A 26,796-nucleotide genomic window follows, 5' to 3' on the forward strand; every position below is an offset into this window, starting at 1 on the left:
CAGGAGGAGAATGGAGCAGAGGTTGCTTTTCCCACTTTATTTAAGGGGGAGTGGAATAAGTAAATAGAAAAATGCAAAATATACAGGGTTTGTCAGTGGAAAAATCTAGTGTTATGCAAACCGCCAAAAGCTTTCTGTATAAAACTATTGAATAAAATGTATAAACTTAATGAAAATAACATTAAAAAAATCCATTCTTATTATAAATGTTGATTGCACCAATTAGGTATGCTATATAGCCTTTTCTGGTGTTTTCTGTGGAAACTTTAAATTATAGTTGTCAGTACAGTGTATATTTCACTGTTTTGTGACCTGAATTTTTTTTCTCTAAGCTAAGCATTAATTTGTAGGCTGTAAAATCTCTTCCGATGATTGTGAAATTAATATAACTAGCAAAAATAAGTTAATGATATAATCTGGTATTTTTCCCACCACTTCTTCAGTTTTATTTAAAACCTGCACGACATTATGAAGGCTTTTTGTAGAATATTTGGGGGAAGGGAAAGGCAAGAAAACATGAGACATGGTTATATCTTTTGCTGAAAGAAGCAATTATGTTTAATTAATTGAAACCTCTGATTTTCCTGAGTGTTAAATAGGTTGCTAAAATACAGTAGGGAGTTCAGGGAGTGAATACTGCTCTTGTTTAAACAAAATGTTTAAAAACCCTTTGTAAGGTACTTTGGTATTTAATACATGAAATGTGGTTTTAATAGAAAATCTAAAGCCATATGTAAATTACTAAATAAACATAAACAATCATCATCATCTACTATCCAGTGACCTTCACCTACAGGGTTGTGTTGGAGAATACTGAAGTGGGGTGCTTGTGAAGAAAGCAGAATTATCATTTACCTCTGTGATGATGTCAAAGTAATCCTGGTTTAGTAGAAACTTGTAACTTTGCATTGCAGATGGATAGTTGGTAGAAGAATAATTGGCATAGGATTTAGAAATAATCCCTGTTTAGCTGGTTGTGTTCTGTAAAGCTTTTGAGCATTCCTGCACCAAGGGAAGTGATTCCACTTACCTGCATTCCCATTCTTTCCTTTGGTGCTGGCTGACATGCTGGGATGTTGTGAAGAACTACAAGAAATGTGATACCTCAATGCTCTTGTTTTCTTACCAGCTGCTTTGTTTTTCTGAGCGTTAGAAGAGTGTTACCTTTTCATGCTGTACTTCGATCCTGCTGGAAGAGCCTGTTGTATCCAATGAGTATGGTGAACCATTTGCTGTACTCCCTATTATTCATCACAGATGGGAATAAATCTGTGTGACGATCTCAGATGCTGCCGAGAGAAACATTCGCATCTTTCCCACTTCCAAAACATGTGTCCACCTTCAGGCCAGTTTACCGATCGCTGTATGCGTGGATGGGCTCATACAGTGGCTGAAGGGAGGAGTGTAAGACAGTTTCTTCTGATCGCTGTGTGGCCTATTCTGGTTTAAATATTTGTGAAACATGGGTTTTAAGAAACTACACTGGAAACTTGTAAAGTGCTGTATTGGGTCTGGCAGAGATGGAGTTAATTATCCCCACAGCAGCCCTCATGTGCCTTTATCTTGACCCATGAGTTTGGGGTTGTTTTTTCCATCTTATTTTCTCCCCTCCCTGCCTTGCTGAAGAGGGGAGTGATAGAGTGGCTTGGTGGACACTTGGCATCCAGCTGAGGAAAAACCACCACAAGTGGCAAATAAATGAAGAGGATGCTGGCTTCCATCTTGTCTAAGACGACTATTACTTATTTTGTGTGTTATGTGTATCCCATCACTGCTTATGGATAAGCAGGCAAGGGGAAAGATGACTGTGTATCCCCAGGCAAAAAAACCCAAACGGCGCCATGTTTTTTAGCATTGTCCTGAACAAATTTCATATGGATGCCAAGAAAAGTCCTTCTGTCCTTCCTCTTGCTTTCCTCTTCTCCCCCCCGGCTCCTTTGTAAATTGATTTTTTTCAGGCTTTGGCTTGTGCTTCATTTTACTACTTCTTTTCCTCCTTCATAGAGACAAATCTGGTTCCAACACAATTTGAAGGAGTCATCTTGTTAGGTAGCCCAAGACAGTCACTCCACTTCTAGCAGGAGAGCAGCACATGTAGACTCAAAATATGGTTCCAATTCTGTGCACGTTATCCTCTGGGATCCATGAGAACTAAAGGCATCGCTCCCCTTTGATCCATGAGAACCAAAGGCATTGCATGATAGAGTTTATTTTGTAGCTGATTTAGCAGATCTAGTTCTGTGGAAATAGTGTGGATAGATTTAAATATTATTAACAAGACTGTGTAAAAAAAGGAAATGCTGGTTTTGGAATGATTGAATTACTTAAAAAACCCCCAAACTTTTTCCCCCCAACATAGAACTGAACCCAAACCTTTCAGAGTCCTCTGTGAAAGAGGAACCCGAGCGGTTTTCTGTTTGGGGGGGGCAAGCGGGGTGCCTGTGTGCTGGCCTGTGTGGCATCCCGATTCGAGGCATGTTGGTTGGGTGAATGGTTGCCTGGGAGCTCTGGGATGTTGGAACCATCGAGATGCCCCAAACCGCTCAGAATTTGTGTACTTGGAATCAGAAGCTCCCAGGGTCTCCCAGGCTTTCCGTCAGCACGCCAGGCAGGTTGCCAAGTAGCCTGAAAATTTGGGAGGCGAGGTGCCAAGCTCTTGGCTCCCTTTCAAATGGGCTGCTGAACAGCTGGGAATCTGGACGCTTGGGCTTCTCAAGAGCCCACCACGTTAGTCGCTGAAGAGTGAGGCAGGGAAAAAGGGCTGGAATTTGTGGTGCAAACCCATCTGCTTTCCGACAGCCCTCGGTTCAAATTGAAACAAATCTGCTAGGTGTTTTAGTTTGGATGTGCTGTCCTCACGTGATGACTTTTTTAATGTGATGACATCTAGTCATCTCTCATAACATTTTATTTTATGTGTCAAAATATTTTGTTTCACTGAAAAGAATATGTATTTCAATTTAATTGCTTTAGCGTCGTTGTTATTCTCAAGAAATTTCTTCCAAGGATGCTCTGAATGGATCCATATCTATTTTACAGTGTATGTGTAACTACTGGCCAGATTTTGGATTGTGTTCCTCCATATCTATCTATAGTTACCTCCTATGTGGAGCAAACAGGATGCTCGTGTCTTAAAATGTTGCTGATTTAATGTAGTTTTTGATCAATAAAAGTTTGTTATTGTCTTTTTCTTGTAAGAATAATCAGAAAAACTTAAGGGGCCAACTGCTGATTCAAGTGTATGTTGTTGAGAACGTTACCTAAAACAGGAAAAAAGGGGAGGAAACTTCTGATTTGTACAAGACTCAAATCACGCGTTAGCTTAAATGTTACATAATTTAGTGCTGACAATTATCCCTCAAAATGAAATTATTTAAATCCTGGATAAATGTAAAACTTCAAAATTGTAAAAGTGCTTTCATTTTTAAAAGAGTTTTCCCTTCTTATGTTTGCAGGCCTCGGAGTAGAGGAAAAACTGCAGTGGAGGATGAAGACAGTATGGATGGTTTGGAGGCAGCAGAAACAGAAAACACTGTGGAAACAGGTAATGAAAGTGTAGTGTTGGTGCTGTCTGCTTATTGCTTTTGTCTCAGAAATGCATTTAATTATGCAGGACTTCCGTAGACAAGAAATATTTCTACAATTCTGCAGTATGAGATGTGCATTTCGGCAGACAGAAAAAAAATCCCCTGTATTATTTAAACCTATATTAATTAAAGCTATTCGAACCTATTGCTTTTAAATAGTCTAATGGGAATGCCTTGATAGCGTAGTTATGGGGTTTTATCTGGTTTTGCAAGTCTATATCTAATAAAATAAAAGCTCTGAAGCAGTAGCTGCTGTTTTTAGACTACTTGCCAAAATACATATTACTTATGGACCTGTATCTTCAGCTAACTACAGCAGATTATATACGAAAGGGATAACTGGGATAACCAAATGTTAATGCTTCCTACTGCTGCTTAGGAAACAAGATAAATCTCTGTTCTTGCTTTTGTAAATATTTGTTATGATAGTACCCAAATGCTTCCGTTACCAGAGGGATCTCATTGTACTGGACCGAGTACTGTTGTAACAGTTTGTGATTTCAATTCTGGCAGGTTAAGAGTCTAAAGAGACAAGCAGATGAGCTAACACACGAGATAAAGGCCATGGTGAAGAACTGTCATCTCTTTGCCAGGCACATGTCTGTAGCCATTTGCCTGTTTTTAACCAGGGACTGAATATGTGTAGAAGGATGAAACCTGCCAGGAAGGATGAAGCCATGGCCAATTGGCGGAAGTTTGTCGGTTTGACAGAAGTAAGCCTTACAAATGCACTGAGACATAAGGGTTTATGAATTTAATTAGATGGACCTATATGTGTAAAGAAGGAAGGAAGTGCAGACACACTAACAGTAGAAGCTGATGGTCAGGGCGGCAATTGCATGGAAATGCTGGCTGAGCTAAGGGAGTTGTTGAATTACTCTCATAGCTGCTAAGTAAAGGAGGTAGAGTTGTGAAGTCCTTAAAGATGAAGACAAGAATCTGTGCTTGTTGTAGATTCATATGGAGAACGAGTACCTCAAAAGAGCTATTTTTGCAGCAACATCTTATATAGACCAGACAAGAATGCGGTTGCAGTGGTGGAAGCCATAAAAGAGGTGGCTGAAATTCTCAGGTGGATGGAGCATGAGCTTTGGCTGTATATGCTGGTCTCTTGCTTCTTACTTGCTAGATGCTGAAATGATGTTGTGAAGGCTTTGTACTTGAGACTCTAGGCTTTGGGGAGTGTCCTGAGTGTTTAGTTACAATTTATGTTGAATTTACATGTTGTTAATGGTTCGTGGGAGTCTAGATTAAAGCTTAATACTAGGATGTTTTGTCATTTTATTCCGACGTTGTTTTTCTGACCCTGGTAATAAGCTACTGGTGGTAGTGAACTTGGATGGTCTTTTCCAGCTTCTACAAGTAGGTAATTACCTGTTACTAAAGTTGAAAGTGAAAAAGTTGTAGCAGTTATTTGTAGAAAAACAGAGTAGGGGAAAGGAAGGCTATTTTTGATTGTGTCCTGTATTCCATTTGTTACTATTACTATCCCACATGGTAGAAACAGTCTCATGAAAATTAGGGAAGGGGACAGAAAATGTGATTATAAGTGGTAAGTTTTGTAAATTTTAAAAATGTTTAAAAAAACCTCCCAACCGAAAAGAAATTCAAGCTTAACAACTGCTGGTACGCTACTGTGTAGGGAATTTAGTGGTAGCTGTGTTTTTTTTGGTCTTACATGTCGTTATTAACAAAGTTCCTCAACAAAAATCTGAGAGCAGTTTTTACTTCAGAGGAGAGAGGGACACACAGAATTATTTTTAAGGCTCCAGGAGTGCTTATAGATAAGTCTGTCCATTATCCTTCATCAGAATCATCCTGGCTGTCACAGCGGGCTGATGCTCATTTCCAAAAGTACAGGCAGCAGTGGAACACTGGGCTAGAAATCCTGATAGACAAAGACTCCTCCGCTGGGTCTGCTGCTGGAAGCCATGCACTGTCACTTCAGTGCTGAGCCCTAGATGGTTTTGCAAATAGCACTCTTCAGTGAAAAGAAGCCTAGTAAAAATACATGGGGCTGAAATCCCATTTTTACAGGGGGAACCAGAATAGACTTGAAAGAGCATTATCATCTTGAGCAGTTTGATAGAGACAGAATTGCAGTTATGTTATTTTAAAAGTTGAACACCATGTGACTTGATAGAAGTTTAATCATATTAATTGAAAAGGCTGCTGCCTCTAAAACTTTTTCTAAGTGCTTATCTGTGTTAATAATAAAGTGCGGGAGAAGGAGTAATCCCAGTTTGTTGCTCCATGTAAAACTATGTTAATGAAATTGAAGGATGTTTGTGTTGCAGTTTATGAATTTTTACTTTGACTGAAAAGGATTTTTATTTTGTTTTCTTGCAAATAGTGGACCTGCCAACAATTTGTTGTAGTAGTTGGCAAACCAAACCGCAATATAGCAGTATTACAACACTCAAAATGAGATCATCTGAACATCTTGACATGCGACTTCTGACATATTTTGAGTCGCCATATTTCTAGCTTCTTTTACATTGTTTGGCTTATGCGTTGAGAATAATCAGGAATTCTTCTACTGTGTGAGGTTTTTATTTCTTGTTTGTTTGAGCATGGGAGGTTGATTCTATTTTGTTTTATTTATGGGGTCTAGCATTACTGGTGCCCTTTTGTGAATTAATTAATTTTCATAAAATGAGAGAAGTTCATGTTACTAATTTTGTATTCGGTATAATGAGCTCTACTTTTAGGGAAGGGAGCAATGCAAGAGGAATGAGAACTGTCCTCACAGGGAGGGGAAAAAGGAGATTCCCCATATAATCCCACCTAGGATAGAGAGATGTGTTCTAGCTGTCAAATCTTTTATGGGGAAAAAAAGAAAGGGGGGATGTAAGTACTAAACATTATACTTTATTTCCATTTGTAATGTTGACACAAATGTTTGTTCAATTAAAAAAAAAAGGCAAAAATTCTTCCTGAAGTGGCTGGTTTGTAATGCTAAAGCACCGCTGCTTTAGATGCAGTTTGGGAAACAAGTTACTAACCTTAACAAAATGCTGTAATCTCATATGTAAAAAGAGGCAGAATTGGAAGCAAAGCAGGGTAAGCTGTGTGCTGCTCTGATTATTTCAGTATGGGTTGTTATCCCCGCCAACTACAGTGATTTCTGAGCCCTGCCCGTTTTCTGCCAAGTGCTATGTTCACTTTGGTATAAATGAACGTAGAATTCTTGAGGATGGAAAGAGAGCAGGATTTGGAATTGGAAAAAGGAAATTCTGGATTTTGGAAAAAAGACCTGTTTGGAGCTAAGTCAACTTTTTCCTAAAAAACAGTGCTGGCAACTGCTTCTACTCAATCATTAGACTTTCAGTTTCTTGTCAGTCTTAGGTTAGACTCCTTTCCTTTATCCACCAGCCCTGTCTCTCTTGCTGATTTCTTGGTTTCTTTGATTATTCCCTCTTTTTTGAGAACACTTGTAAAATACCCAACTCATCCCAGAGCCTGTAATTCTTCCTGTCTCTGTGTTACATAAAAATGTTGAGTTTCAGACTCTGATCTGGGAGAAGTGCAATGAAATAAGTTTAACTGCTGAGTCTCTTGGGAAACTCAAATCCATTGAGTATTCTGTTTACTATCTGTACCATGTCAACCAATTGTTAAAATAAAGTAGTACTTAATAGCTTACCCTTACCTCCCTGTGGTGTCTAGAGACTTCAGAATTGATAATACATGAAAGAATCTGGATGATTTTATCAACCAATAGCTTCTTGCCTGCATCATCATCATTAGTAACGTTATTGTCAGAGCCAGTGACATTACCTGGCCGGTAGATTTCTTGTTGGACTTCACCTTAACTCCCTGAAGATCAGTCTTCCTCTAATCAGCCTCTTTTTGTCTCTGGGCAAAGCACAAAAGGATTGGAAACAAACCCCTCTCAGTGGAGGAAAGTTATCTGTGTAAAAGCTGCCAGAGAATTTTGGACTAATTCAAAATCTCATCAGCTTTGAAGCAGGCTGAAAAGTACTTTTGCAGAGAAAAAATAATCTCGCAATATCCTGCCTATTAGAGGAAATACAGTAACCCTTTGCAATGGTATGAACCATACTGAGTAGAGCCTCCTGCTAAGACAAAGTAAAACACACCTGAGAGCAAGTCCTGGTTTGGGTGAATCAATGGCAAAAGCTCTCATCAACTTGTTAACACCAAAGACCTTACAAAATCCACTTTGTGCTTTTCAAACAGATGCTTTGGCCTCATCATTATGTTGCTTATCGCTACTAAAATTAATGAAAGGAAGAATTGACACTACTGAGGACATTGCCTGTAGATTAATTTTTTCCATACATATTTGGGGCAAATATGTGCTTAAAAATGCACTTAAATATGTTTTAAGGCAATTAATATTCCCTGTACTCATTATAAAAAGAGTAGTTCCTTCTTTCTTATGCAGCTGACTCCTACCTGTCCAGCCACTGGAAAAATTAGCAGAACTGAAGCATCTTCTTGTTATTATTACAAGCATCTTACTATTTTTCTTCATGTTCTGGTAATTTGTTTGTAATAAGAAAACCAGACACAACAGGATGTTATTTGATATTTGCCTTTAAATCATTACAGGCTTACTTGATCATAACATTTATCATCATACAGGCTTAAAACGGGCCATTAAGAAAAAACTGATTTTTTTTTTTTTTTTCCTTCTGACTGATATCTCTCTCAGGTGAGAGTAGGTGGAATATTTGGTAGTAGGTGGAATCTGTTATTTCCAAATAAATTCTAACCTCAACGAGTTTTTCATTGTGGAGGTTATTTCTGAAATGCAACCTGGTTTTTTGCTTATTTATTCAATACTACTTTTGCAGGTTTGATATCAAACTATGCTTTGTTAAGCATCACCAACAGGTTTTGGAAGGAGTTTTCAAGGAAGCAGAATATTGCACCTTCCCATTGCCCTGAAGCGTAACGCAGCTGCTGCTGTGTCATTGCTGACATGATGAGGGAATTTGCGTTGGCATTACCAGTCAAGTATATTGAAATAGTAGTGTGTACCTTGTGTGCCGTACATTCTTCTCACTGGAAATGATACTATTTTCAGTAAGTTTTAGTTCCATGGACCTGTCTTAATTTTTGGTAATGCTGTGGTGAGGCCAACTCTCTAGTTTGGTAGAAAAAATATTACAGAAATTGAGACCCCAGCCCACCTAATTAAAATCATAGTATAAACCAGGTTGGCTTTGGAGTCTCATAAGCATCTGCCCAGGTAACCCTTTTCTAGGTCAGCTACGAAAGGGAAGAAGAAAGTAGTGGGTAAAATAAACTTCTGTAGGGTAATAAAAGAGGTAACCACCTGCAAGACGCTAGAGACTGACCATAGAAAATGAAACGACTCTTAAATTCAGTAGAAGTGCATGTAAAAGAACGTGCAGGGGAAAATCACCATCTTAATTTTGTATAAACAAAAATCGGCTTTCAAATAGCTGTTGTTACCTGAGCAAGTGGTACTGTAGCTCTTCCGAGAATTGCAGTAGCTTTTATAAGTCAAAGAAGGAAATAAAATTCTAAGAATTAATGGCAAAGGGATAAGGGGAAAAAAACATTAGTGTGGATTTTTTTTACTGTTGCTTTTTAAACCTGTGGCATGACTGCATGTTAAATGCCATGTGCAGTTCTGCTTCCCCTTCTCCACAAGGACAAGCTGCAATTGGGAAAGTACAGGAAAGGCCAAGAACAAGTACAACAAGAAGTAAATAATAGATTCTGTGCAGGGATCAGTTAAGGTAAAAGACTTCAGCCTGAAATGACGTGGCTGGGGAGGAATTTAATAGGGTCCCACAAAATGGTGAATGGTACAGAGAAAATGAACAAGGAATGATGATTCATTTTGTTTAGCAACAGAAATTAGAGTACATCAGGTCATGTTCAGAGCGCAAAGGTAGGAGCATTTGCACTCAGCATCTACTTAAATTATAGAATTCATTGCTAGAGGATGCTTTGGGCATGAGGAATTTACATGGGTTTCAAAAAGACTTGAACAAATTAATGGAAAAATAATCAGATGAGTGCTGTTGAATGCCAGCCATAGCTTAGGAAGTTCCTTGGTCACGGATCACGGGGAGCTGGTTATCCATAATATGGTGCCTTGTGTTTAGAATGACCGAAATTATAGTTTAAATGGTCCTACATTGAAAACCTTATTTTTATTTTATAACCAGTACAAAATTTGCACAAAGTTTTTTTTTCTGCATAAAATGTATTTAACAAATGCAAGTTCTATGTGAATGAAAAGTAATCAAAAACCACACTGAAATGTACAAAAAAGAATAACCGCAGGCTTTCTTCTCATCTCCATAGACCAATCACAGTAAGTAAATCACTGCAATGTCCTTCAGACAGGAAAAAATAGATAAGTGGTGGTTTTGAAAGAAAATACAACACATGCAGCACTTGCAAAAAACCCCCAACAAAACACTTCTGATGCGGTTGTACATTTTGTTGTTTATTGCTGTGAATAAAATTTTACAGTGTTGCCTTAAGATGAAGAAAGTACGCCTCTGTCCGTGGAGAAATGGTTCTTGCACGTGGTTATTACCCTCACGCTCAAATCTCAGCATTCATACCCCCTTCTCTCTCCCGTGGTTGTTTTTAGCAGGAAAGAATATGTGACTAGAAACTCAGCACAGCCCAAGTGATGGTGGCCGCTATTGGCAGCCATCACCCTCTCTGTATCTTTGGGTGTACCCTGGCCTGGCTCGGTGCTGTCCGGAAGGGTTGCAGGTGATCTGCACAGGACAGATTAGCCACAGCATGTCCGTTTGTTCCGCTCTGGTCAGCTGCTAAAACCTATACATTCGAACTTACACTATGTGAAGGATTTCTGCACGTAAGTGGTCGCCGTGCGTGCCAGTCTGAATTCCTCAGGCGCTAGTGGGAGAGGTGAAGTTTCTATTAAATTGTGTCCTGAACAGTGATGGAGTTATGAACTCTGACTAGTGGAAACTTGTTTTGTTCCTAATGAGACAGTGAGTGAAACTTGCTGGTTATGGTACTGGATAGGCGTTTAAAGATCATAATTTAAATTCCCTTGTTTAGATTTCTTTTCAGATTGTTACTACAGTGATGTGGTTTCTTTATCTGTCTAAACTACTAGAAACTGGAGCATTTTGGTGTTGCTTGTACTTCTGTAGATCCCTATGAGGCTGTGTAAAACACCTCATCCCGTTAGCCATTTTCTGACGCAGTACTATCCCTTTCTTCTGCAAAAATGACAATTGTATCTGCTGGTTAAAAGTTTGTTATTCCCTCTTGTGGAACATCCCCATAAGAAACAGTTGAAGCCTCTGGAATGTCCCTGCTGTGTTTGGTGATACTGGTATTTTCCAGCCTGCAATACTTTCTGTTCTTACTGAAAGTTTTGGAAGCTAACGGCATTTGCTTTATTGCCTGCCGAATTAGAAGTAGGTCTGACAGTAGAGTCCCAAGCAGTCAACTCGCTGGTTAAACAGTCAACTCCTTGCGTTTAAACAGCAGTAGAATATTTATGTTTTGATTTTTTTTTTCCTGTGTTGTTATCTCATAAGATTTTTAAAGATAATTTTTTTGTGGCACAACTCTTACTGTATTATCAGTTTTTGACTTGGAAAATAGTTTCTAACTTTAAGAAAACCCAAAACTTTTGCATATTCTAGTGTCTTTGCCTGATTGCCATAGCAGAGCCAACACATACATCTCCTTATAGGTTTATACATAGGTTTACCCAAGTGGCTTGCAGAGTAGCCTTTTGTGATTGCTAAAAAACAGCAAAGGATTGTTAGTAACCAAAGAACATTTTAGATCTTTAGTCGGTGTTGCTTCATCACGCTTGCTTCATCACAGTCCCAAAGAGATCTGTGATCATGTAATAAAATTCCAGCCATCACCAGTCTCCTCCTTCCCACAAGCACGCATGTGATGGTCTGCAAGGGAACTCCTGCTACATATGGGCTTGCAAAACCCAGGGCTTCCACCCGTGAGCTTACGTGTCCCATGCTGTCTCTTACATGGGGAGACGTTTCTAAGACATCTGAAGGTAGAGAAGGAAAAGAGGAAATTGTCAACACAGTTATTATTCTGAATCTTACAAATCTCTATAAAAGACATGTAAGTAAGGAGACCAGCTAGTATTAGGAAGGTGGGTAATCCATGTAATCGACTGGGTGGTCTGTGTTATTTGTTATTATCTTTGAGTATTCACTGCATTCTACTCTAGAAAGAGGAATAAACATAATTATTAAGAGAAGAAATTTTGGAATGCTTAAAATATGGAACCTTTGTAGAGATTTTTTTTTTCCTCATTTGAAAAATTTCAAATTACTTCTTAAATAGTATAAAGCCTAAGGCTTGTCTTTTCAAGCCCAGTGATGAAAGTGTTAATCAAAAGAGAAATTTAATACACATGCTGTAAACCTTACGGTCCTAGTGACTTGCTAGGCACAGTCCTGGGCAACCGGCTCTGGGTGGCCCTGCTTGAACTGAAGGGCTGGAGAAGGTCACCTCTGGGGTGCCCTCCAGCCTCAAACATGCTGTCATTCTCTCAACGTTACCTGAATTGTAAAGCGTATGGAATTCTCAACCCTTTTGGTGGCCCGTGTGGATAGGAACTTTACTGCTTGTACTTTTCGGGGATTTTTTTTAACCCTAATAAGAAAAGAAGGCCTTTCTGTCCTCACCAGTCTGGTGGGGAAGAGTTATTGATGCAACTGTCTTCAAATACTAATTTTTTTTTTAAATACTATGTTTCCTAGATCATTAGATGATCTTTAAGGTCCCTTCCAACCCACACCATTATATGATTCTATTACTGATCCTAGTATTTTCCTAATGTTTTAGTAAATGATAGTGACATTGAAAAAGAACTTGGAGACATTTGGTAATTGTGCAATTAGCTTTTTTAATTCTCAGTTGCCCCACCAACTTATTATACATGGGAAGACCTTCATTGTGGCAGAGACAGTCATGAAAATAGGATGTAAAATAAAGCCTTACATATGAATCTGCAAACGAGCTTCACATTTATTAATCATTCATGGTTCCTTCATTCCCAGAAGCTTCAAAGTAGGATACCACAACCAAATCTGATGAATGTTCATTAAATACAGTGAGAAGCAGTTAATGTACTGTGCCAGATGCTTCCAAGAACATCTCTGAGGCAGCGATGGGGGTATCTGCTGTCCCTTTGACGTGCCAGTGCTGGACTCCCATCTCCTAGGAGTCTGACTCGTGAAATGCATTACTTCTGTTCTTCTTTAATCTTCTGTTGGAAAACTTTCACAAAGTTGGAAGCATGGCACGCAGAACTAACAAAAACGCTATTTTCATTCCGTTTGGTGAGCACCGTGTTTTCAGTCTTCCAACGGCATATTGAGACACAGTTTGGTTTATTGCAGAGACAGCAGTTGAGATGTTGTTTGTCTCATTTAGTATAATTTGGGTCCCTTCTTTTCTAGGGAAGCAAACAGCAGGGGGAAAAGCACCATAAGGATGTAAGCTGATATAGTCATCATGTGTAGTGAAACAATCTGTGTCTCCTCACACAGTCCAGAGTTCTTGAGAATGAGTTAGCGCCCGTGAACTTTGCCTTTCCAGTGTAATGGGTGCCCATTAATGTATAATGAGATGAAAGCTGGCAAAGAGTAAATGGCTTTTGCTTAGTTGAAAGTTTTCTGCAGGCACACAATAAAGCAGTTCCTTTTGCAAAGTTTAACTAGGTTAAATAAAGTCGCCAAGATGGATCAGAGCAAGGCCGCAATTTCTGGTGGTTTTCCTTGAGCGCTTCATGTGTGGTTGTCCTGGGCTGTGTTGTGGGTTTTGTTTTTAGCGATTTGGCATCTGCCTGTCTTACAGGTGTTTATGCTTTGTGCTCTTCATTGAGGCTGTACTTAGAAACTTTGGGGTTACTTGCACAAAATTATCTTTCAGGTCCAACGTGGTTTGGTAACTCCCTACAGCCTGTTAGGAATGGCTCTGCTGGACGCTGCCTGTTTCAGGAATCCTCATCCAGGAATGATGGCAGGGATTGTTTGTTCAGATGTGCCAAATACTAAGGGTGTGGAGTTTGGTTTGGTTTTCTGTATGGAGCTGTTTGCTATCATAGGGGATATATTCCTAACAGGATATTTATTTAGTGTCAAATGATTGTCCAGCATTTTGTTTTTTTCAGGATAGGTTGGTGGACTGGGTTTAACGCGAGCCATTTGGGTTTTGGACAGGTAGTCATTTTTGGATGTTTCAGGTGTCCAAAACCATTTCAGACATATGTTACTGAGTACCTTAACTGAAATAGGTGAAGCATTTCCAGTTTACACCTGTGGTGGGTTGACCCTGGCTGGATGGCAGATGCCCCCCAAAGCTGCTCTATCACCTCCCTCCTCAGCTGGACAGGAGAGAGAAAATATAACGAGAGGCTCCTGGGTCGAGAGAAGGACAGGGAGAGATCACTCACCAGTTACCATCATGGGCAAAACAGACTTGACTTAGAAAAAAATCATCTAATTTATTACCAAGCAAAACAGAGTACAGCAATGAGAAATAAAACCAAGTCTTAAAACACCTCCCCCTCCCTTCTTCCCAGACTCAACTTCACTCCCCATTTCTCTCCCTCCTCCCCCCCAGCAGCCCAGGGGGACGGGGAATGGGGGTTGTGGTCAGTTCATCACACATTGTCTCTGCTGCTCCTTCCTCCTCAGGGGGAGGACTCCTCACACTCTGCCCCTGCTCCAGCCTGGGATCCCTCCCATGGGACACAGTCCTCCATGAACTTCTCCAATGTGGGTCCTTCCCATGGGTTACAGTTCTTCACAAATTGTCCCAGCATGGGTCCCTCTCACAGGGTGCAGATCTTCAGGAACAGACTGCTCCAGCGTGGGTCCCCCACAGGGTCACAAGTTCTGCCAGCAAACCTGCTCCAGCGTGGGCTTCCCACGGGGTCACAGCCTCCTTTGGGCATCCATCTGCTCCAGTGTGGGGTCCTGCGTGGGCTGCAGGTGGATATCTGCTCCACCATGGACCTTCATGGGCTGCAGGGGGACAGCCTGCCTCACCATGGCCTTCACCACGGGCTGCAGGGGAATCTCTGCTCCAGCGCCTGGAGCACCTCCTCCCCCTCCTTCTGCACTGACCTTGGTGTCTGCAGAGTTTCTCACATCTTCTCACTCCTCTTTCTGGCTGCAAAAACTACTGCTCCTTTTTTTTTTTTTTTTTTTCCTTCTTAACTCTGTTATCCCAGAGGCGCTACAGCCGTTGCCGATGGACTCGGCCTTGGCCATCTTGGACCTGGCTGGCCTTGGCTTTATCAGACATGGGGGAAGCTTCTAGCAGCTTCTCACAGAAGCCACCTCTGTAGCTCCCCCACGACCAAAACCTTGGCACGCAAACTCAAAACACCAGCCCAAATAAGTATCTGGCACACCCAGTCATGAACAGGAATTTCTTACTCTTTTTTTTTTTTCTTAATTTTGTGGTTCTCTTCAGTATGTTTTAGATGTCTTTATTGAGGGCTTTAAACATTATACATTGTCTTCCTAAATGAGTTCACTCTAGGTTAAAGAACAATTTTACTTCAATCTGTGTACATCAAACAAGAAAGATTTCCCCATCTCGATGTGCTCTAGCGGGCATATTATTTCAAGATTACAGACCAAGCTGTGCAGTTTTATGTTCTGAGGATTTTCCTTTCTTTTATTGTTCTGATAAATAAGATTAAAGCTTGTAGCAGTTTTTTGTGCACGCCTACCCATGTCGCAGATTCTTCTACCCATCCATTTCTCCTCTTGAATCATTTATCCCTTGCAATATTTGATTACATTTTGACATCTTCTGCATCAATTTTTGAAAAAGCGAATGTGTCTTCTGCTTAAATCCTCCAAATAATCTGTTGCTTTGGCCTCATAGCTCGAAACCAGGTTCACTGGAAGTTTCAGGAGGTGTGTGACCCAGGCGCAGTTCCTTGGTCTGGCTCTGCTGTGGGGACAGACGTCGCAGCTGTGGACACTGACTGGAGGAGGCAGTAGTGTCTTAAGCTGGATACACCAAAGAACGTCTGCCAGACTTGTATGATTTTTATGTTATTTGGGTTTCAAAAATCAAAATACAGAGGAGTGTGGAAATACCAAATTTTATTGCTCTGCAGCCTAGACCGTTGTTCCTGGCAAATCCCTGGCTCCGTGCAAAGGAGAGAACCAAATGGGAATAGGATTTGAGTTGCGCAGTGGGCAATTTGGTGTTCCATGTTTGTGAGCAGAAACAAACTTCCTAGGCAAATAGTAGCATTGCCAGCTGTAGATGTATATATTTCTGTCTAACAAATAATTAAAAGGATGCTGCAAAAAATACTTATATTCCTGCAGTTCAGAATGACGTTTAAGCTGGCATAAACCGTGTCCTTCCTTCCTTCACCTCCTCAGTCCTGTGCCAGCATAGAATTAGTGTAATCAGGAATGAACTAGTGCAGGGAACTGATCAGAGTTAAAGCTAATCTGGGAGGAAAAAAGATTTATTATACCCCATATGAGCGTGCTTACCCTGATGTTTGTTCAGGGATGACAGAGCAGGTGCACAGGAGGAGATGCGGGGAGAATGAGATTGTCTAAAACTGCAACCCCATATGAAAAGGTTGTCACTGACAATGTTCCCCCCTGCTCCAGTCCTCATAACTTATTGACCTTCTTTAGTTCACAGTGGTGTGCTATGCTAGGGACATAACTTTATAAGCATTCCATTTCAGGTTTTAGCTAGATGTGAAGGATAATATTTTCCTACTCATTTAATTTTGTTGTGCCTGAGAACATAGTTACGTGGCTTAATCTATAAATAAAATGGTTTGCAGCACAAGGGAAAGCTTACAGATTTTTTTATAGTCTAAATAAATAAATATTATTCTTATTTTTTTAAAACAGAAGTCAAAGAGCAATCTGCAGAAGAGGATGCCCAAACGGAAGTGGACAGCACCAAGCAGCTAACACCAGTCCTTCAGCGCTCAGTATCCGAGGAGTCTGCAAGCTCCACTGCCTCCGTGGGTGTGGAAGCTAAAACCAGGTTAGTGAGCGAGGAGGCAGGCGTTGAGTCAGGGGCAGGGCTGGGAGGTGGGTAGTGGGGTGCAGAGTGATCGGGGTGCAGGCTTGGGATGTGCTGCTGGTGCTTTGAAGCGCTGGCAACAGCAGCCTCTGCTTGAGACCGATGGCTTAACTGGCGTATAGGGAGATGAAGGTGAAAAGCACATTTCTTGAGCGTTGTCATCAGACCACACTGGCAAACTCTTGAATTACAGTCTATGAGCTGGTTAAACTAAAACAGACATAAATGATATGAGATAAAATGTGATTACTGAAACTTTCTTACTGAGAAAATGGTGTATTGGCAAATCCATATAAAATTATTCCTGAAGTTTCAGCTTGTATGTCTGTATTTTCAGGAGCAAAGTAAAACAAATCTCTTGTCATTTCTACTGCATTCTTCCTTATTTCAGAATTTATAATACAGAAAACAACATTTTTAGTTTTTTAAACTTCTTATCAACATAAATTACCCCAAAAGCAGTGAAAGTATTAATGACATTATTTGAAGGAAACCAAAACAGACTGTCTGTGATCACTGTGGAAACAGTATCACAGAATTCTAGCTGAGCTTCTCTGTTGAAGCCCTCAAAACAGCTTTTAACCCAGTAGTGGGTCTCTTCTGCTGCAGAGATTGCTGTTACCGGTTACCAGACAGTTACAGATGTAATTATATTTGAGACAGATTTGAAGAGAATAGTCATCATCACTTTACTTCCTCCTAATCCAACACAGAGCATATTTTCTATGCACAAAAAATTACTTCATCTCCTTGCTGCATATATGATTTTTGTGTTTTACATGCTCACAAACTTCTTAAGTTCCAACAGATACTTTCCTTTTTACAGAGAATTTCTGTTAAATAGATCTTGTGTGTATACCTGAATGAAATACACAAAAATGCCTGTTCTAAATGGAATTTTCCAAAGCTGGTATTAAATTGCGGTAAATAAGTAGAGCAGCTTGAACTGAACAGCTGTTTTGGTTCTTTATTTGACCCTGTTTTGGATCATTTGCAAAAGTTTTAGTGCTGTTTCATCTGCTCTCTTTTCTTCTCAAGGTTACTTTCTTGCTGTTATCATGAATAGTTGATTACAGTACTTTCTCTAGCCATAAACTTGTTTCTTAAAAACTGGACAACAGCCTTGTAAAAAAAAACTTATGAACCAGCCCTTATTTCCCTCAACTTACTCTTCTTTCCAACTGAAAGTGTTGACTTCGATTAGTCAAGATTAAAAGGCTGTTATGGGCCCGTTGCTTTGGCTGGTCAAAGCGTTAAAAAGCTAAGAACAATTAGTTTTTAATTAAAATAACAATGATCAGACCCTGTCTCTGACATTTTGGAAAGCAATGTGTTAAGGAGATGTGAAACAGTTAATTGGGAGTCATAGATTTCTCTGATCCTGGGTAATTTTGGTTCCAGACTTACGATGCAGAAGTCATTGATGTCCTCATAACAATGGGGAAAGAAGGTAGATGTCAGGGCAGGTATTTTTGGTACTGTGTCTTGAAACCTAGCAGAAGAAAGCCTCTTCTGATCTGTGACTTCTTGATCCATCGTCTGTGTTGTTGTCTATGGTGTGCTGACACTGTCACCGAGCCGTGCAGGGGTAGGAGGACTGGGTTCTGGGTGTGTTAACTCCGTTCTCTTAGAAAAAAATACAACACATGAAATCACACACACTGATGATGTTTGGTTTTGTAACGGTGGGAGGAAATGTGTCAAGATTTAGGATAAGGTGTGATTCCATAGACGCTTTTAAACCTGTAACTTGGGGAAGTAGTTTTGAAGTGGATCTCGCAATTAATCTTACTCATAATCTTAATCTCTTTTTTTTGTAAGCTTTTCTGTTCTGTAACTAGTATGAGTAACTTAATCCAGTGGAAACATTTATATATTTAGAAATAAATCTAGGTATGTGAGACATAGGGGAATTATGGGGGTATATTTTAACAGATAGTGCAGAAATTGCCTAGAACGCAGGAATGAACCAAAGCCTCCACCAGAGGTAGATGCAGGTGCAGGTGAAGCTACTTCTGCATCACTTTTTTCAGAGTTGAGTATAAGACAATTCTGGGTTTCTGTCTTTGGTAGTGAAGATAAAGGAGTTAGAGAAGCACAGGACACAGGGCATAAAATGAAGTCTTGTACATGAAATAATTAAATAATTAGCTACTGAAAAATAGTGAGTTTAACATAGTAGGATATATCAGAACTAGTATGGGGATTTCAGTAGCTGAGACCTCAGCCACAGCTTGACTTGTGTGGTATTTTCACCTGGATCTCTCTTGAGATTACAGCTAAATTAAGAACATTCAAGCGAGAGAGATGATGGTCAATGTTGGAACCTTTCTGAGGTGGGATATGAGAGTCCAAGGGAACTGTTAACTGCACATGGGATTGGGGTGGGGAATTTAACAGCAGATTTAGGATTACTGCTCAGAAAGCAATGTGCTAAAAAAACATTAAAATAAATAGTATCTGAGCTGTACTGGGGTTGGGAGGCTGAAAGGGATGAGGCGTGTGTGTGTGTGCTCAGAAGGAAGGACTGAATTACTGACCACATGTGGGGAGGGGCAAAAACGTCAAGTAAAGATAAACTGTCAAGCCTGGCAGGGGTAAAAGTAATGCTGCCAGCTCTTATATATCACGAGCGTCGTGGGTTTTAGAGCCTTTTCCTTTGGTTGTTCCCTTTTTCTTTTTATAAGCCTTGTGAGAAGCTTCTGTCAAGCCCAGGACTTATGGCTGAGTGGAATCCAGCTTCTCCGAAAGGAGTCTGCTCCCTTGGTTTGTGCTGCCTGCAGAGCGCAGGGGAAGTGCAGCCCGTGAGGCAGGCAAGCAGCCAGAAACCGCCGGTGACTTACAGCACAGCCCACTTCTACCTTCCTCCTCTGTTTCCCACATTGTCAACTCCAAGCATTAAAAGCTAACGAGAATGGCCTAGAAACACAATTTCATAGAAGAACAAAACACCTTTTGATTCATTTTACTTTCTGTCTACTTTCAGAGACTGTAAATTGCATTAATTGCACGTTTTCAGTCCTTTTGCAATAATCATGAGACAGAACATTCTTAAAATAAGTAGAAGCTGAGAGTTTCACACGGCTTTTTTGGTTTTGGTACTCTGGTCTGCTAAATATCTGCTCTTGTGAGATTGTTGCTAAAACTACAAAAAATCCCTGGCAACACACCTTCCTGCTTTCCTGCTTCACTTGTAATTGGGCAAAGCACATAATTTTCATTCCAGACCAATTGCACTATTCCCCCTTGTTTTGTTGCTGCTGCTGCTAAAATCAGATTTGGAGTCTGGAGGTGGAGGGCTGGGGTGCTTTATTCTATCTAAAAGAAGTGGTTAGTGAACATCTGTTAATTGTGTGAACAAAGAAAATGGTGAAAAAGTAACAGTGAAGTTTATCTTTGTTCCTTATTTTTTCTTTTTTTTTTTTTTTAAAAAATCTTCAAAGAAACTGTGTTACAAAACTTGCAACACTCAGAGCAGCACTCAGTGGAAAAAGAAATTGTGGAGTGGCAGCGAGATTAGATAATCTGGACAGAATAACACTGCAGTTATGGAAGGAGAAGCTGGATCTTTAGGCAGGGAGGGAGTTAGATAAAATATTTAATATTAAAATGTGTTTAAAAATTGTTCAAGTTACAAAGTCAAGCACTTATTTTAGGAGATACAAGTATTATTAATTTTGAAACTGATTGTTTCTTTTCATGCACATGTATTATGATACAGTTTGTAGGTTTACATGAATGTTTTTCTACAAGAATTCTTTCTGCAGAGAATGGACCTTATGCACAAAACAGGGCACTTGAAATCATTGCGGAGTTTTGCCTTTATACTTTCAGATCTGGATCCATTTAAACATTTACAACATCTTCCTCTGAAGTCAGTGATTGACTTCTACATCTGCAAAGTGGAGATAGCATTCCTTCGTGTTACAAAAATAGATTATTTAATAATAATGAAGTAATATTTCATCATTATATCCACGACCAGTCTAGTCCAGAGTGAAATTACTGATTTGGCTTGCGGAGCACAATTTGAATATTGTCAGTAAGTAAAGACTAAGTCCACACACTGAAAAATGAGAAAAAAGTTCAATGTTTACTGGTTGTTCATGCTGTCTGTTCATGCATTGACTAGGGAAATGGTCTCAAGAGGAATTTTATGACAGATCATTGTTAAAGGAGCTCTGTCTCAGATTCATAGGGCAGGAAGGGACCTTTGGAGTCATCTAGATCACCTCCTTTTCCAAGGCAGGTATCTACAGCTGTCATTCCTGACAGAAGTTTACATAAGCTGCTCTTACATGTTCCAGTAATAAAAAATCCAGATCTTCCCTAAACAGTCCCTTCTAGTCTCTTCTTTGTTTTTACTGTTGGAAGCACTTTCCTCACATCTAACCCACACTCTCCTCATTCTGGGTTTATCCCATTACTACTTGTACCATCTGCCAAGAATAACGAAGGATAGATTTGTGCAAAAGGCTCTCGGTTTATTTCCCCAGCATGCTTTACTTCATAACAAAAATCCCAAATTTGTTCATATTTTCTTTGTAGATGATGTTTTCTTGAGCTCTGATTCTTCTCGCTGTTTTGCGTTCTCTCCAGATGGTCTGCATCTCTCTTGAAGCACAGAAGGCATATTGCACAAATAGGGCCAAAGAAAGGTTTCATAGGCAGCCTTAATCCTGCCTTTTTCTTAGGTGGAACAGTTGACATTGTGACCATAATGTGTTTAATGCTCTCATGTGGAACTTGCGCCTTGTGGGATTTGACACCCGTGATTGGTGACGTGATCCCCCATGATCAATGCCTTTAAGTTGCACGGACCTTTGCTCCTTGAATTAATCTGTTACATAAGTTGGTCCAACCACAGAAACCGTACTTAGAAATGTTTTCTGCCCTGTATGAGCAGGTACTCCTGGAGTCCCACACTCAGCCTTTCACGGATGTTTTTAGGCATTTTTTCTGTCTCTCTCCCATCCTACTAAGGCTGCTGGTCTCCATCCGAGTCTGTCCTGCTGCCGATGGGCAGCAAGCCTAGAGCTGGCAGGTCAGGTCTGTTGACTAGACAGATTATCTTTCCTCTGAGAGATGGCAGTCAGACAGACAGAAGCATCTCATGAGCAGGATTTTGTGGCTGGCAGTCTGTCAGGCCACTCTGAAGGACTGATGGCAGTACTTGTTACAGGGTCCCATGTAGACCAAGCTCAGAAGTGGATGTGGTGCTTGATTTGCCAGAGGATTGCACAGATACATGTTAATCGCAAGTGATGTTGAGAGTCTGGGATCTTTAGTTCTGTTCCAGTGTTGAGTGAATACAGCGTCTTCTCTCATTTCCTCCAAAGTCAACTTTTTGGTTTTTTTTTTTGTTTTGCCTTTTTTTTTTTTTTTGCCTTCAGCTATCTTTGCCAGACTCTTGTCTTTTTTCATGTTATTGACTCCTCATCATATTCCCATTCTCTTTACTTTTCTAATCCTAGTCTCTGCTCATCAGTTCTAATCACTGTTTCAGTCTCCACTCAGTTGTGGTTTCTTCTTTTTTTTGCTCTTCGTCTGATCTGCATTTTCCTTCCCTCCATCTCCAGATGTGTGATATTTCTTCTCACCCCTTTCTCCATTTTCTTGTTCATTTTCCGTGTCAGCTGAGGCTGTGCTCTCTTCCTGCTTCCTTTGGCTTTCTGTGTGGGCTGTGTTATGCCCGACAGTCAATTGTCCCATTTCCCCATCACCTTCCATTTCCCTCGTGCAGCAAACCCTCTGTCGTGCCCTGCCCATTCGTCGTTCCTTCCTTCACTTCCATTTCACAGCTGATTGAGAGTACAGGCAATTTAATGTTAATGTGGTTTGTGTGTAACTTCAAAAATGAATATAGTAAAACATAGAAATTTTCATAGAGGAGCAGAAAGGTTGATCAAAGACATGGAGTAGCTTTCCTGTGGGGAACAGTTAGGTAAGCTGGGACCTTCAGTCTGTAAAAGAGGTTGGAGGAGGAAGATAAGATGCTTACAAAATCATAGGTGTCAGGGGGAGGGTGGCTGTATATTGACTGTTCAGTTTCTTTAAATGCAAGGAGGGTCGTCCAATGAAACTTTTAAGGGTTAGATGCAAAATAAAAGGAGGTGATTCTTTGCACAACAGATAGTTGTCTAGAATGATAAGGAAATCCTTGCCAAAGGATGTTGTGGATTGCTGAAAATACATGTGAGTTCACGACGAGACTGGGCAAGTTCCTGAAAGAGAAACTGAGAATTACTGAATATACAGGAATCACAGCTGATTCAGGGAGGCCCTGGACTGAAAATACTGGGAGGCATGGGTAGTATCGTATCACCTGCTCTTTAATATACCCTGTGCATCTGCTTATCGTGTTTCTAACATCGACCACATGGGGCTGGATGAACCTTCAATCTGACTCAGCACAGTTTTGACTGAAGACCCCCACCCTGTTGTATTTCATCTTTTCTGTAAACGTTTTTCCAAAGAAAAAATACAAAGTTTGAATTATGCAGAACAGCATGTTTTTCCATTCCCTAATGTGACTGAACAAGAAAGTTTCATCTAAATTGAAAAACTGCTATTTAAAGCCAACTTGATAGGTGTTAAATTTCAGTAATTTTCAGGTAGTAAGACCCTACTTAGTGTTCCTATGACATTGCATCCTAAGAGGTGCTGCCGCCTCTGCGAGGTTTATGCAGTTTTGGTGTGATCCATCTTGATTTGCCAAGAGAGGGAATTTGGCTTGGACAGGCAGTACTTTCTGGACGCAGAGGCACACCGAAGATACAGGCCACTGTATCTTTATTTGGGTTTTATCACTTGCAGGTCAAGTCACCTCTCAAAATTGTGTGAAGTATCAGCCTTCAGGTAGGCTCACAGTTAGTTGTATTCTATATGGAGTTTTTGTTTGAGAGTACGAGTCAGTTCATGATTTCTGGATGGAGTAGACCTCTAAATTCACTTTATTCAACACTGACATTCTGGTAACCCCTCTTGCATTTAGGGTTTGTGACATCCTAATTGAGCTTTTAACGTTTGTTTAGATTAAATCTGATGTGTACTGATGGCGAAAAGAGCATATTTTCATATTTTTTTAGATTTTAAAATGTCAGTAAATTGTGTCGTTTTGGTGGTGGTGGTTGGAGGGTAATGTTTTCTTTCTTTCAAGTGAGGAAAGTATCTTTAAGTTGATTTTATGGTGTAGAACTCCAACTGTGCTGGTTTGCAAAAAATCGGAAAGCAATTATTGTCTAATGCAGTTTAATTGCTTTGTACAAATGTAAAGTTTTACAATTCTTCACCTGAGGTTCATATGAACTCCCTCCTGCCCTCCTTTTTTTAAAGGAATTGTGCTGCACAACTGAAATACTCACTTCAAAACTAGCTCTGTGTAATAGTGTCAAACCACTTCAACATTTCGAGTTGTTCTCTGATTCTGTTTCCTATTGGAAGGAGATCACTTTGTGTGTCAAATGCTTAAATATAGCTTGCAGCTGAGAACTTTTGCATCTTTCTCTTTGTGATAGCTCCATGTTGCACTTTTCATCCTTCTCTGTCCTGAGTATCATTCATGCAGAAGGGTGATATTTATTGGGTTGTCAACCGTGTATCAATGTCACATTGTTATGCATTGCCTAATGAGTTTTCCTTGGTAGTTTCCTTTCAAGCTTCTTCATTAGTGAGGTCCAGGTATTTACAGGATACTTAGATGAAGCTGAAAAGCTTAATCTAAACCCCTGAGTTTTAGAATAACTTCATGTCTGTGAATATCTCACGTATATTACAACTCACACTGATGCAGACCTCTGCCATTGTTTTAAACCAGAAATCATCTTTTTTTTTTTTTTACTTAAAATATAGTTTCACTTAAAATACAGTTTATGGGTCTTGATTTGAATTTACATGAATGATACAATGGTGCATCTTCACTAAGATTTAAATTTACTCTTTAACTAACACAACATAAAACAAGAGTGAAGGCAAAGTAGTTTGTGCAATAGCACAACTTGGCACGGGTAAATAAATAGTAGGTCCCCTGTAGTGTTTAATTTAGTCCTTTAACATATGTTAAAACTAGTAACAGAGTTAGGTGGGAGAAGAATTCTCAAGGCCAATTCTCATCAGTCTGCATCAGTAATCAGTACAAACGATGCTCTGAAGTTCTGTTTTGTTCCCAAATATTCCATTTCATTGTGCTGAGCTTAATTTTAATTGTGAAAAATAGATGTTAAAACCATTTTACATTTCTCTAACAACTTTGCTGATACTACCCAAGGTTTCATGCGTCTCAGTTTCACCTTTCTAAAATGCTAAAGTGGATCTGAAAAAGACATCCTGAAGGCATTTCCAGACACTGAGGAAAATTACTGCATAATTTCTTTAAAAACAAACTCATAGCAAAAATCAAATTACACCCTCTTCACCCTCTTTTTCAACCCAAAGCATGAATGAAATAGATCTTTATTTTTATGCTTTCCAATTTTTTATTTTTTATTTTAACTTTGATGCAATCATTATCATGGCACATGGCAGTAGCGATCAGCTGTAACTTAGTATTTAATGTTAAGGCAATGGTTATAGCTAGTGGATTTAACTGGAATTGCCATGCCTTGGGTTTTCTCAGATATAAGCCATTGCCTTTTCCTGTTTAAACAGCAACAACAACCTCTGCTTTTAATGCAATTGATTGAAAAGGTGAATGCACAGTAAAACTTCTTTGATAATTTGTGTCCCACAGTAGGCTGGGAGGGATTTGAGAAGAGGTAAGAGGAGAGCGTCTCTTGAGCTGAATCCACAAGGTTTTATTTCTCCTGCTTTTGTCAGCTTCCATTCATCTCTGTGGGATGCTTGGATTCCCCCATGCAGGTTCTCCTGAAAGAAGGGGACCTTAAACACCTCTCTGCAGAACAGGAAGCTGCAGGATTTTCTTTAGTCTGCCTCCTTTACCATTTAGTACTAAAAGGCTTGTATAACTTCAAGCATCGTACCGATAGACGTTCTCAACATAGCCCACTTGCTGTCTTCCTTGGCATTTCGCTGTACAAGGATCCTGGAAACACGGAAGGAACTTAGTCCTGTGAAAATGAGGAAGGGAAATTTTTTCCCCCAGCTGTATACATAGAGTTGCAGGTGGATGGCAGCGCCCCATACTGTTGCAGACTGTCGTGTCTTCTACCCAGGTATGAAAAATAGGCAGGAGAGTGAGAGGTCACATAGAATCACAGAATGATTTGGGTTGGAAGGGACCTCAAAGACCATCTAGATCCACTCCTCTGCCATGGGCAGGGACACCCTCCACTAGACCATGTTGCCCAAAGCCTCATCCAACCTGGCCTTGAACACTTCCAGGGATGGGGCATCCACAGCCTCTCTGGGCAACCTGTGCCAGTGCCTCACCACCCTCACAGTGCAGAATTTTTTCCTTATATCTAGTCTGAATCTCACCTCTTTTAGTTTAAAGCTGTTATGCCTTGTCCTATCGCTCCCTGCCCTTGCAAACAGTCCCTCTCCAGCTTTCCTGTAGGCCCCTTCGGGTACTGGAAGGTTCCGTAAGGTCTCTCTGGAGCTTTCCCGGAGCCCTCTCTTCTCCAGGCTGAACAATCCCAACTCTCTCAGCCTGTCTTCATAGGAGAGGTGCTCCAGCCCTTGGATCATCTTCGTGGCCTCCTCTGGACTTGCTCCAACAGCTCCATGTCCATCTTGTACTGGGGCCCCCAGAGCTGGATGCAGTACTGCAGGTGGGGTCTCACAAGAGCAGAGTAGAGGGGCAGGATCACCTCCCTCTGATACTGTTGAGGGTTGCACTAGCTCACATGGACCACTCCAAAGATTTCCAACAGCTGCACAGTACGGTGTTCATGCAGAGACAAGCGTAGATCTGTGAGATACGGGATACCACAGAAACAAAACATGTTTACATAAGTTAGTCTGCACATCTGCTTATTGTCAAGGAGCCTTGGCTGACAGAGGATACCCCAGTGCCATTTCCCAACTCAGAAGGATCCAGGAGGGGCTTCTGCTTACTCTTGGGAGTATAACTACAGTGGCACTTGGTGTACTTGAAGTGTTGGTATTCCTGGTGGTCAGCCTTAATTCTGTTAAAAAAAGTTTTGAGGACTGTCAATTTTACATTAATTCTCTGACAGAATAT

At 40.3% G+C, this 26,796-nt stretch overlaps 1 protein-coding gene across 16 annotated transcripts in view; it reads left to right on the plus strand.

Moving 5' to 3' along the window:
- The window catches only part of KMT2C (lysine methyltransferase 2C), a 197,350-nt gene that overhangs the window by 46,046 nt on the left and 124,508 nt on the right, over nt 1-26,796 (plus strand). For all 16 annotated transcript variants that reach the window (XM_054816544.1, XM_054816550.1, XM_054816546.1 and 13 more), the window contains exons 3-4: nt 3,456-3,544; nt 16,478-16,616. In XM_054816544.1, the coding sequence (XP_054672519.1) occupies nt 3,456-3,544; nt 16,478-16,616 (228 nt within the window). The remainder of the gene's footprint in view (nt 1-3,455; nt 3,545-16,477; nt 16,617-26,796) is intronic.

This window comes from Grus americana, chromosome 2, assembly GCF_028858705.1.
Source record: "Grus americana isolate bGruAme1 chromosome 2, bGruAme1.mat, whole genome shotgun sequence".
Lineage (NCBI taxonomy): Eukaryota > Metazoa > Chordata > Aves > Gruiformes > Gruidae > Grus > Grus americana.